The following is a 13,510-nucleotide window of genomic DNA, read 5'->3' on the forward strand; positions in this document are numbered from 1 at the left end:
TTTTTTTTTAAATGCAATGTAATGAAATGATCATATGCAAGGAAATAAATGCTCATTTTATTAAAAAGGGAAAAGAAAAGAAAAATTACAAACATAATCTAAAGGAAAAGAAAAGGTGCCTATGCTAGACTTATTGGGGAAAGGAAAAAAAAGAAAAAGAAAAAGAGGTCATGAAATCTTTTCGTTGAAGCTCGCCTCTTGTCTTGTGTTGTTTCATCATTACCCTCATTTTTTGTTTGTCAATCATATGACTCAAACTCGATTCAACACACATGGATGGAAGGAGTGAAGAAAGATGGAACAGAAAGTGAAAAAAGAAAATAATGATGGAGGTGGAGGGATATGAAGAATTAGGGATAGAATGTACCCCCCAACTCAAATGACGGAAAAGACCGACTCATGCATGAACCTAAGACATGGCCATGGTGACATGTGCTCAAAGTGTGTGCTAAGACTAATGAGTGTAGATGGTACTTTAAGACTCGTGTCATGACCATGTGGCTAGACTATGTGACCAAGACTCGATTAATGACTTGACAAGGTGTTATTGACACCGGAAATTAACCGAATTAATTAGCAAACTGGTTAATTAGACCCTAGGTGATGACTCGACAAATAATCCGAACTGTCGGCCAAGCGACAGGACTGGCGTCACAATATGGTGATTGGCGCCACACTTTTTAGTAAATGTCTGGCGCTACACACCATACAGTGGCACTACAGCTCAGATTTTGGCACCAATATTGGAACTTCGATCCGGGACTGTTTTCGGTATTATTAGCCAACCGGGGTATGCCTAAAGTCGTACTAGGTCAATTCCGATTAAAGAAAATAGACTTTATTGACTCTAATTAATTAATTAATTAATTAATTAATTAGGCAAAGTTCTTTAGGCCATTAATTTTAGTCTAAACACAAATCAACAAACGGTTAAGAGGAGCATAGGATATATATGCACAACAAATAATGCACAATTAGCCAAGTAGGCACAACATGATGCAATGAGTTCGCAACCTAACCATGGCTCTAGTTCTCTAAAGTTTGGGATATGGTTTGGTCAAACAGGGTCCATGGTTAATTGTCCAGATGCACCGCGTAGAAGCCTAACCGTGAAGGGTTAACGCGTGTGGATAGAACACCGCGAGTTTTTTTAGAAAAAACTCGCTTCCATGGTTTGGTGAATTCAACCTCTCAGATGTACCCTTTGTTGCCAAGAGCGTTCAATCGGATAGATAGAGCATGAATTCCCAGAGGGTTATGTCCATATGTAGAACACATATGGGTTTCAGAAAAGTGAGAAAAAATTCAATCAGGAAGTAGGATCGAGCAAACAACGCGAAAAACCGGTCGAAATTAGAACGCATATTTCTGGCTCGGTATTGGGGGAAATTGGCGCCAGCAAACAGAGACTGGCGCCAACTTTTAACTGTAGCGCATGGCGCCAATACTGGCGTCTGGCGCTACGGCTAAAAGTATGGCGCCAAGCTCTGGCCCCTGACGCTACTTCCAACATGCCTCAGCAGCTTTCTGTGCTCAATAAAATCATCCAGTTTCGCGCGGTGTTATTTCAGTCCTAGTTGTGAAAGACATTTCTCAAATTTTCTACGTGTAAAATCCTTATGTTTTTTACTCATTACGGATGGTCTTTCCAATGAGAACCTTTTTATGCATATGCCACAATGTTAATCAAAATTACGCACATGAAATACTTAGAACTTTTCGAGTCTCATCCACTCATTCTAAATCATTGCCGAAACAAATTCAGGAATTAAAATAGAAATCTCCCCAGTGGAGTCGCCAAAAACTGTAGGGAATAATTTCAAGCCTTTAAAATCCCACTAGCTTGAACCCCACTGTGATCATACACTAAAGTACGGTGGCGTCCAAAAGGGAAGAAGATAGAGCAAAAGAGTCGCCAACAAGTTTTTTTAGGAACTTGTAAACCATTCACGAGGTGAAGGTTATACCCCTTAACGATCCAAGAGATCGTCAACTCCATAAGGTCATGAACCAAATAAGGGTTCGGGGATGATGGTACAAATCCAACCTAAAAGAGATTGAACCTGCCCTAATAATAAGCCTCTACTTTATTCTGCTCGTATTCATGTGCGCTTTCTGACTAACATACAATCAATAGATTAACCCTAAACCTTTTTAATCTATGTTGGTTGAATATAATGCACATGTAAACTATTATTGGCGATCACTTGAATTATAATCAAATTAACCCTAACAAGATTATTAATTATCTTATTAAGCGTGATTACAAGTACCACCCTTTAAACATGCATAAAAAGGCGTGATCAAGCAATAAAGAATAATCATCAAGCAACATAATAATGAATATCATCATCATAAAAATAAATTATAATTGAAATAATCATGATAATAATCATAAAAGAAAATAATCATCATATTAATAATAATTGAAATAATTATCATAAATAAAATAATCATCAAAATAATAATATTCATAATCATTATAACAATTATAATCATAATCATATTCATGTTAATATTAAAGCATAATAAAAATAGCAAGATCCTAGGCATGATACTAACAAGATTAATAACAAACCCTAGCATGTCACTAAGCAATAAAAATCAAGTCTTTAGCTCTAACATGATACCAACATGAATTAATATTAGGAAGAACATAGGAAGCATCGTAACAATCATATTTAATATATTTGTTACCCTAGACATGATACTAGGAATATCATAATAACAATATAAACATGATCATAATATCAATTAATCAATTAAAGTACTTACTTTGATGCCTCGTACCTCTTTCTAATAACAAAATACACACGTTAGTAACTTCAAGGAAAAATAATAATCAAAGCAATTAAATTAAATAATTGAAAGAGAGATTTGGGACCAAACCCTCATAAATTAAACCTTTCACGTCTAGGGCGAAGGCAACTTCGAATATGGCTAGGTGTTTCTAGATCTAATGAATGCGGAATTTTGTATTTGAGAAAAGGCTAGTTTAAAAAAAAAAGAAAGAGAGAAAATAATCAAGAAAATCTTGATGAGAGTTGGTGATTTAAAAAGGGGAGATATGACCTCTATTTATAGGAAAAAAGAGGGTTGAAGAATTAAGAAAAGAATCCAAATTCGAATCGAAATAAAACTCGTAGACAGCAGTTTTTGCGGATTTTGTTTTTATCATATCTTTTGATCCAGAAATCGGAATAAGATGAATAAGATGTCGTTGGAAAGATCTTGAAGTCTACTTTCTAACCCAATTAGAATAAGATTAAAATATGTTGTAGAATAAAAGATATGAATGAAATAGTGAGACGGTATCAGTTTTGGATAGAGTTTTATATCTTATTCATATCTTTTTCGTTATAGCTCAGATTTAATATTATAATATATCATTGGAAAGATAATTTGAAGATCTATCCAACCATTTAAAATTTGGATTAAAAATATGAGGCACGAAAATAAAATCTGACTGTCTTTGAACATGTTTAAATCCGAATAGAATTAGGACTTTAAAAAAAGAAAGTTTTATAAAAAAGGAAAGTTTATATTTAAATCAAATTCCTTAATCTTATCTTTTCAAAAAAGGATAATTAATATATTTTAGAAACTTATAGAAGATTCTAATCAATCCTAATTAGTTTAGGAATAGGATTAAACCTTTGGACCCTCCTCATGATCATTGGGTCGTAGGTAAAATCCGGTTTGGGCCCAGTTTAGTATTTTGGCCATAACTTCCTCATTATCCATCGGAATTGGGCTTATAATATATTGTTGGAAAGGTCTTTTCAAGCCCCATCCAACTACACCATTATTGGACCCTTATCATGGACCAAACTAAACTGGAATGGACGTTTTCATAAAATAGAGTGGGTTTTCGAAAACAGAAAGAAAGAATTTTAACAAAAACTAACCGCAACACTAGACTTTTCACACTTTCACCTCATTCGATTATGGTTCGACGTGAAAGGTATTCATTACTGGGTTTGGTTTTGGGGAGACACAAATGGGTGTCTACAGTAACCATGACTCTTTCTTTGACGAATCCCCACAAACGACGCCCATTGTTTCTACAAAAGAATTACGGGATCTGAGTTGTGTAGGAACTTGCTCACCTGATCTAACCGAGTCCTCCAAAATAACGAAAGTCAATTGCCTCGGGGGGGTGTTCCTGAGAAAGCCACTCCGATGGTCAAGTCAGTTAATTGTGTTTAGAGAGAACGTTTGTTGAGAGAGAGTGGAGAAAATTAATTACCTCGCTAATCTGTGAAGATTAGGATTTATAGGAGAGGATTTACTAACTTGATTAGGGTTAGGATTAGGGAATATGCCCGTTTTGGACCGTATTATGCCCTGTTAGGCTATGTTAGGGTTTCTCAGGATGCATGTTGTGCATGATTCTGGAATTTTCTCGTTTAGGGTTTAAGTAAGGACATTTTGGTAATTTCTATATTTAATGAACGTGGGCCACAGGGGTCCAAACAATAATTGATATATTTTTATGAATATATCAAGATTATCGATGTTAATCTAATATATATATATATATATATATATATATATATATATTTATATATGGGAGTTTTTTCCCGAGTTTTTTAGAGAGCCACGTAGGATTTAATTTTTTCAGCGTGCCACGTAGGATAATAAATTTTAGTGGTGGCCAATTAAATATGAGATTATTTCGTTTAGAATAAAATAATTTAAATGACACGTAAGCAAAATTAGCGAATGAGATTTTCCAGTTTAAATTAATTAATATAACATATAATCTTTTGATATCAGAAATTTTATCTAAATATATAACAAATTTTACACAAAAATATATATAAAAAAAATATTTTAAAAAATTCAAACAAACCGTGCATCGCACGGGCTTCATCTAGTTTGATTGATTTTCTGACTAAATATAAAATTAATAGTGCTTATTGTTTTTCTATTTTTTAATAATAACTGTTCATATAAATTAATTTTTCTATTAAAGCAATCTTTTAATTATCAAGCAATATGTATAATCTTTACTCAATTAAGAAGTACTTACGAACTACATGACTCAAATGGCAATACGTAAACATTCAGGTTGTTATTGTTATGGATCCAGTCCACTTATAACATGTTTTAAGCCATTTAACTTTTAAGCCAAAATATTGCTTAAAGAGTTTTGGTTCATTTGAACTTTATAATATCTTGTAGAAGCTTTGGGAGTACTTTAGATTTTAGATCTAGTATCTAAAATCAACAAGGGACATGAGGAGCAACAAAATACACACACACGTAGGGGTTTCAATTTGGGTAACTAGATGAAGTTTGGATTGACCCACAACGGATCGAGTATGTTTGGGTTAAGGTTACCTTTTAACTCATCTTGGTTTGGATCGGGTCAATTTCGGGTCAAAATCTGTTGGATCAAGGTCGGTTTAAGTCAAGTCAATTTTTGACCGACTTAATTATATTCAGTTCAAATAAATTTGTATCGGGTTCAAAAATGGGTTTGGACTGGTTCATTTTGATTTAGATGTCTTTGGGTCGGGTTGATTTTCTGGTTCGATTGATTCTGATTTGATTAAGTTCGATTTAGTTTGATTAAGATAAAGTTGATTCATTAGGTCATTTCCAATTCAAATCTTTTTTGGGTTTTGCTAATATGGGTACAGTTTACCAAATTCAATATTCAAATAAACTTTTTTTAAAAACTAGAGTACTTATTGAACTATTATCTTATTGATGGGTCGCTATCTAGTTATTTTTGTGGCATTTTTCATATCGTCTCATTATTATATACTTACAGAGTATTAGTTTTCTAAATAGATCAGTTTTTGAATAGATAAATTCTTGTGTCATTTTAATCATTAAGCCAAATTAAAATTGAATTAATGAACTAATGACATATTAATAGATGATAGCCACATATTGATTAAATTGAACTTGAGACTAGTAAAAATATCAAATTGATTAAATTACAGAAATATACTATTATACAACATCACAAATGAAAAATTAAAAAATATCAAATAAAGAAATCTTTCATATAAAAATACGATCGTGGAATAGAACTAACACTGTGAAACATCTCTCATTTACATCTTTGAATATGCAACCTTTTGGAAAGACATACAATTTAACGATTTGTTGTAGGTATGAGGATGATTTTCATCTGATGATACGTCTAATTATATTCAAAAAAATTGACAAATTTGCGATCCTGCATAATTCCTTACCAATGAAGCGATTTGACGACAATACATCAAAACAAAAATGTAAATCCTCCTTCAAAAGAGAAGAAGAAATACCTATTAAAAGGAGAAAAGGACCTCTAATAGAAGAAGAAAAACACTATATTTTGAGAGGGAGAAAATTCCTCCTAGGACAGCAGGAGGCAGTGGCGTATCCAGGATTTCCGAACAGTGGGTTCGGAATAAAAAAAAAAAAAAAAGGAACGCGAATACATTAATTAAAGATTCAGCAACAGATGTCTTTGGGTTAATGAAATTTTTATATTTCTCATTAGCTTCATTATGTAAACTACCAATACCACCCACATGAACATCAAATCTACCAATCTTATTCCATCCTCTAAAACCCCCTTTAACAAAGTTATCATTAACATCCATATGAGTATCTTTATCCCTGAACAGATAGCACACAAAACAGAAAGTTGCATCCTTTTCAACACTGTATTCAAGCCAATCATATTTATCAAACCAAGCAACATTAAAGCGGCGCATACCTCCTATTTGTCTTCGAGGGAAATTACGTGTTCGTGGAGCACAACGTTTCATTGTAATATAACCTCTCCTCACAGCATCTTGATCATTAAGAGGATACTCCAAAATTGGAATTCTCTTCCCAGGGTCATGTGGAAGAAGATCAACATCATAAATGCGAGTATCATCAGTTTCAACACTAGCATTTGGATTGTTCTCCCTTTGACAAGTTTGAGGTGTGCTCTCAGGGGTTGGAATGGAAGCAGCCACAGGAATTGCATCATCATTCGGAGACTCAATATCATCTTCTTCTATAAGAGGATCCCTTGAACTAGGTGAAGAACAAGTAGAGGATTTTTGTGACTTCCCCACACGTTTCCAAAAAGACTCTAAACTCATTTGCAAACTGAAATCAAACAACAATCATACAATAAATTAACTACACACTTACACTAAACACACAATTAAAATGGCTAAGAATAATCATCAATTTATCAATTATAAACCCCAACAATCTAAGTATTCAATATTTCAATCAATAAATCAATTATAAACACCACAAATTTACAATCTAATTAAATGAATTATCATTTAAGTATTGAACTATATAGAATTTTAGAATACCTAAAAAAAAAAAGTAGAATTGTAGAGTACCTTACTCCTTTACTCGCTGGGCTGTTGGGAAGGTGGTGGAGGCGTGGAGCCGTGGAGGAGCAGTCAGGAGGAACCGTGAGTGGTGTGACTGGTGTCGGCGTGCCGCGGTGGCCGGTGGGGTGGAGCCGTGGAGTGGAGGTGAGGAGACGAGGAGAGGCAGGGAGGTGAGTTACAGAGTTAGGGTTTTCGAATTTGGGGGAATGACTGAAGCTGAAGACAAATCTCGATTTTTTTTAAAAAAAAAAAAAAAATTAGAACAAAAAAAAAAAGGGTTATGGGAGGGTTCGAACCCGTGTCTTCTTTGTAAGAGGGGAGGTAAAGGCGCGCAAGGGAAATCACCACTAGGCTGAACATTGTTTTGTTGATATTTAGTGTAAAGATATTGTATTTAACCCACTTGAACCCAACCTGTATCCGCCCCTGGCAGGAGGTATTACAAACCTAAAAACAAACAAAAGTAAAGAGAAAAGACGAAAAAGAAAAAGACTGGGATTTTCATTGGAGAAAACAGATGAAAGCCTCTCAAAATTTTAAATTTCAAAATGGAAGATAGGGTTTTAGAGAGAGACGAAAAGAGAAGGATTAGAGGTAAGGGTTTATACTTTTCATCACTTTGCATTTTTAAAATTACATCACTATATATATATATATATATATTAAAAAATACCCCCTCCATGTTTAAATAAGTGAAATGTTTTTACTTTTTGCACTATTCATCTAATTTACTTTGACTAATTTTTGTGATTTATGCATAATAATAAATATAGTCTTGTAGATACTTATTGGAATAATCTCAATGTATAGTTCATTAATATTCAATTATTGTTATAATTTTTACTTACAGATGTTTAAAGATATTATCAGTTAAAGTGTTACATTGACATACGTGCACAAGGAAAACATTTTATTCATATAAATATGGAGAGAGTAGATACAAAATGAATTTCTTTGGTGGAGCTTTAAATCTTGGGTAATGCTATACATAGCCCTTAGGGCTATATATAAGCATTAAAAACACTCTTAGAAATTGTATAAAATTAGAAATTTATGACAAAAACACGCGTTGATTAGTGTAATTAGTGTGAATTTGTCATGATTTTCTAAATTTAAACACTTTTCAAGAGTATTTTTAATACTTATATGTAGCCCTAAGGGCTATGTATATCATTTTCCTTAAATCTTTAATACCATGGGAATTGCCATTTCCTAAAACAAGTTAAATACTATAATCTTTTTTAGTAACATGAACATGACCTATCGACCCAAACAAAAGTTATCTACATAAATTTTTTACACCCACTAAAGCAACAATGTACCCTAAATAGTTCTCTTTCTTTCCTCCCCAACTTGATTTGTTGTTTGGTTTGTATACCTTTTAACAAAAAGCATATGAACAATGAAGATGTAAATTGTCCAAAACCAAGTCATAAAGCTACCAGATCATGTGATCATCCCAAAGCTCGTAACCAACCATGTGATCCCAACCTTAAAGCTTAACTAACAAACAAATAGTCGAGCTACAATATTTTTTTTTTTTTTTTTTTTTTTTTTTTTTTTTTTTTTGAAATGGCATGTATTGAGAACACTTTTCATTAGAACGGAGCCTCACACAGGTCAACCCGACTTAATTTGTAGACAAGGTAGATATCTTAGAAGTAGGGGGAAGGTAAGAAAATCCTCATCTGATCACCACATTTAAAGTGTCCCAACTGAAAATTAATCACAAATCTTCATGTTTCCCAAATACTATATACCATCAGATAAAATGTTACTCTGTACTTGTTAATAGCTAAGCAACTGAAATTAATGGCCCCGAAATTCAAAATTACATCAAATGCGGATTAGTATAATTATTGGGTTTTGTATTGTACTCTTAATCTTAGTATCATGATAAAATTTTTAATTGGTAAAATCGTGTCTATCTCTAAGTCAATGAATTAAGAATCATTTCAGAAAGTTACACGAGATTATTATTGACACCCGCCTCTTAGCAAGAATAACTCCTTTACCAAGCATCATAATCCTTTAATTTTTTCAAATTTAATCATCATCATCATCAAAACCTTAACAATATTATCCATCTTTTATCAATAACCCTTAACAAAAGTGCTTACATCATTTAACTTATTAATTAATCAACTACATAATTAGTAAATCTCTAAATTAAAGTATATAATTAATTTTGTAAAAAAAAAAAACACATATTAGGTCCACCTAAATTGTTGGGTTGCATGTGCACCACGTTGGCTGATGTGAGACGATGTACATAAACCAATCCATAAATGGTCATCATATTATGATGAAGCTGAATTCATTCATGGTCCTTAAGTTTTCTTAAAGCAGCAGTTTATCAAAAGCTTCTTTCATTAAAGTTAGCTAATGCTGACGGTATTTAGCCAGATTAAAGAATAAAGTTAAGGCCGCCAAAGTTTTAAAAACTTTTTTACTTTATTGTGTCATGTAAATTGTAATTAATTACTAATTGAACGAAAATCAAGTATATTCTTAGAATTACAATATCTAATAACGTTGAAAAAGAACATACTTTGGAACTTTTTGGTTTTACTTAATGGACTGTCATGGATTCCACGTCCTAAAAGTGAAGATACAAATTGATTCAAATCTAATTGGTACAAAAGAATTGCCTTTATATATATTTAATTGAACATAATTTGATAATTTTATACAATACAATAATATATTACATTCGGAGCAAAATAATACTTTTGCCGTCCCCTAAAAAAAGCAAAGATATTACATATAAGTTCTATCTTAAATACATAACCCCTACTTTAATTTTAATATATACACAAGTCTAGTCTTTCCAAATCTTAAAAAAGTCAATAATCAACATTACAATAAAGACCCAACTTATACAAGAATCAAACTGACTAAACCCATCAATAATTATCAATAATTTTATTCATACACCTGTTGTATACTAGACCGACTGAATAGATATATGTAACTTGAAAGTCAACTATGTAGTATGGTTGTTTGACTAGTGACTCAATGTGGGGTGAATCACACATCATACAAGAATAATAAAATAGAATTTAGGGGAGAAGAAATATGGATAAGGAAAAAAAATGAGACATCATAAAGTAAGTAAAGGTGCTTGACTGTTTTTAGAAGTTGAAAGTTTCATATCCAAAGCAAGACACCCATCATAATCGGGTTGTTATGGTTTAAAAGAACATGGGGTGTATTCTTCCAATTTTTGGTTGTATCTTGAAGACTTGAAGCTGTTTCCCTTGAGCTTGAAAAAAGTTGGTGAAAAGAACCAACTTTTTGAAGCCAATGAATTTGCAAATCTCCTGAAAATACTATCTTGTAATCTCTTGATCATCACATACTTTGTGTACCACCTTCTTGTCAAATGAGCCATCTTCAAATATTAATATCCTGAATCTAAATTCTTGTTTCGACGCCCCTAAGTTGTATGTTGTAAATTCGCCATCCTAACTTCATTCGTAAATTTATGACCTAATATGGTACACGGGTACACGGCCTATATGATCGATCGATGAATTTGTTACAAGATAAATATTTACATAGTATTGCCTTAAACTAGCAAAGATGAACTAGTTATGTTGGTCTTCTCATTAGAGCTTGAAAACCCAGCAAATATACAAACATCCAATAGACCAAGCATTGATATCCTTTGCGTGTTGTCTGTTTAATTAAAAAAAAAATAGAATGTAGGCAGGTGATAAATGTGTCTTTTAGGAAAAAAAATTCAAGGTTAAATACAAACAAATATGATAAATTAGAAAAAATTGCATCACATTTCATCACCTTATCTACTATAATGATGTTTGTAACTACCAACTTAAATAACAATAATATTTATAAAAATTTAATTAGTGTGTCCATGCGTCATAACTACTTTGCCCCCATCATTTTTTTATTGTATGATTATTTAGCATAATGAGCCACGGAATTGGTTGAGTTTTTGAATATATGGCATTTCGTACACAAACTCTCATTTTCACCACTATTTATGAAGGACTTAACTGGTCTCGTTTATCCCTTTCTAATTGCACCATAACTTTCGATATTTAAATAATTAAATGTAACATAACTTTTAGTGAAACTTTTTCTTTAAAGTTGAACCTCAAACCTACCCACTTATATATATCGTTCCATTTTTCTCTATCTATATTTTCACCAACTTTCATCACCGGCTATGACATTTCCTTTTATAGAAAATAACAATTAACCAATAGGGGGACAAAGTAGTGTAATGCACAAGTTTAATCTTGTCAGGACTAATAGTAACTTGAAACATAAATTTCCTTAATATATGTCTCTAATAATGAATAAAAACATTATTATTATAATTATTCTAATCAAATATCAATAAAATTAAACATTTACCTTGGATGAGGCAGAAGATGTCAAAGAAATGGATGATGTAGAAGGTGTAGAAGTATGATCATGAGCAGCCAAAGAGGATAAACCAACATTATAAGCCATTGTACAATCTGGTTGAAATAACCCATAATGTCTTTCAGAGGTGGGACCAGGCTTCATATCTTCATTGAACAAAGCAAAAACATAAACTTCAAGCCTATTTTTAGGCCTTATTGGAGTTCCTTCATTAGCCATTTGCCTCTTTAACAAATTCTTGTTGTATGTTGCAGCATTCTGTACAGTGGCACCTGTTTCATTCGGGTCGCCCATAGACGGCCACCCGGTTTCGGAGACTCGTACGTCTAGCCCACCATAACCTAGTCGCCACATGGCGAAGATGACTGCATCAACTTGAGCGTATAGCATGTTGTCGTAATGGAGATTTGTGTTAGGGTCCATCATGCCGGGGTTTGGGTTGAATAAAACATAGTCGAGTTGGATCTTGGTTGGATCGTCCTTGTAGGCGAAATACGGGTATGCATTAACCCAAAAGGGTGAATTAGTATTGTGCAGGAATCGTAAAAATTGTGTGATGACTCCGGTTAATTCGGGTTTGAACGATCCGGCTGATGGCGGGTAGGACTCTGCTAGGACTCCAGCTGAGGTAGGGGAGAATACTTGGATGTTTGAGAGGCCGAGTTGAGCTAAGGCACCGTGTACACTAACCATTGCCGGTACAACGTAGTTGGTTAAGGATGTGTCCTCGTCCGTAAAAACTTCGTTACCAACCGATATACCGGTGATATTCGTAGCCGGATAGTAGGGTTTAATACGAGTAGTCACCCATTGAAGGGCTGCTTGGGGGCTCATAAGGGTGGCTAACTTTTCATTCTCCACGGTTACAATAAGTTCCACCCCCGAGTTGGCGAACGTCGTTAAGATTTGTGGGTTCGTGTCGTAGATTCTTGCCTTTGTTAGCCTCACTGAGGTCATTAGGGATAAAACTGTCGACGGTGGGGGTAGGTTGTTACCAACCTGTCCGTAGTTTATTCCCAAAGACTCAACAGATAATGCTGAAACAATTAACAACAAACAATTAACAACAAACAATTGATTGGTTAATACTTACCTGACATCTAATAAAAGAAAAAAAAATAACAAGAGTTGCATGATAGGGAAATAAAATTACCTAAAATGGACAAAGAGAAGAAAATCACATAAATGATACTTATTGTATAACCAAATAGCTTCATTTAATTAAAAATAAAATGAAAGAGAAAATTAGAGAGAGAAAAAAAAGATGGGTGATGTTAGAGGTAAAGGAGTGAGGGAAGGAAGGGAGAAAGTATAGAGGGGGAGGTGGAGTATATATAATAATGTGGGGGAGGAATTCTTTTCTTTGCTTGTTCAAAAATTTTGGACGTAAGAAGACAGAATAAGGGTTACACAAGAATTTTGGAGTTTAGTAGCTAGCTTGCCTTGACAATTTTGTTTTTCAGCGATTTATTACAATGGATTCAATTAGTCATGTTATGTTTTTAGTCCATCTTATTTCTCTATCAATTTCTTTTCTTTAATTATACTCCTATGTTTATTTCATGCATGCATGCATTTTGGGTTTTGTGGTAAGTAATCAACGTGATGGGTTATAATATATGTATAGTATTCCAAGTCTTTAATTTTATTTATGTCATAAATTACTATTTTCAATAATGCTTATTTAATGTCTAATACTTCGTATTATGTACATAGTTATATTATAAGCTTCCTATGTGCTTCCTAGAATCTTATGATCATTTTTT

The 13,510-nt window shown here is 33.2% G+C and overlaps 2 protein-coding genes across 2 annotated transcripts; both read right to left on the reverse strand.

Annotated features, from left to right (window-relative positions):
* Positions 1-6,287: 6,287 nt before the first annotated feature.
* On the reverse strand, positions 6,288-7,395 carry LOC145636983 (uncharacterized). Its single transcript, XM_081688510.1, has 2 exons — positions 7,353-7,395; positions 6,288-7,104 (listed from the first exon to the last, which is right to left on the reverse strand). Exon 2 carries the CDS (start codon positions 7,095-7,097, stop codon positions 6,288-6,290), a length of 810 nt encoding a protein of 269 aa, XP_081544636.1. The 5' UTR covers positions 7,098-7,104; positions 7,353-7,395.
* Positions 7,396-10,066: 2,671 nt separating this feature from the next.
* Positions 10,067-13,084, reverse strand: LOC145634923 (glucan endo-1,3-beta-glucosidase 11-like). Its single transcript, XM_081686252.1, has 3 exons — positions 12,898-13,084; positions 11,733-12,781; positions 10,067-11,027 (listed from the first exon to the last, which is right to left on the reverse strand). Exons 1-3 carry the CDS (start codon positions 12,959-12,961, stop codon positions 10,941-10,943), a joined length of 1,200 nt encoding a protein of 399 aa, XP_081542378.1. The 5' UTR covers positions 12,962-13,084; the 3' UTR covers positions 10,067-10,940.
* Positions 13,085-13,510: the final 426 nt, after the last annotated feature.

Source organism: Chenopodium album, chromosome 6 (genome assembly GCF_948465745.1).
Source record: "Chenopodium album chromosome 6, dcCheAlbu1.1, whole genome shotgun sequence".
NCBI classification, from domain to species: Eukaryota; Viridiplantae; Streptophyta; class Magnoliopsida; order Caryophyllales; family Amaranthaceae; genus Chenopodium; species Chenopodium album.

Excerpts from the sequence above, each read along its gene's own strand:
- LOC145636983 (XM_081688510.1), bottom strand. The coding sequence starts at position 7,097 with ATGAGTTTAGAGTCTTTTTGGAAACGTGTGGGGAAGTCACAAAAATCC.
- LOC145634923 (XM_081686252.1), bottom strand. The coding sequence starts at position 12,961 with ATGAAGCTATTTGGTTATACAATAAGTATCATTTATGTGATTTTCTTC. Across the intron at positions 12,782-12,897 it reads CTTCTCTTTGTCCATTTTAG|CATTATCTGTTGAGTCTTTG; the intron begins GTAATTTTATTT and ends TAATTGTTTCAG. Across the intron at positions 11,028-11,732 it reads CATCTTCTGCCTCATCCAAG|ACAACACGCAAAGGATATCA; the intron begins GTAAATGTTTAA and ends TTAATTAAACAG.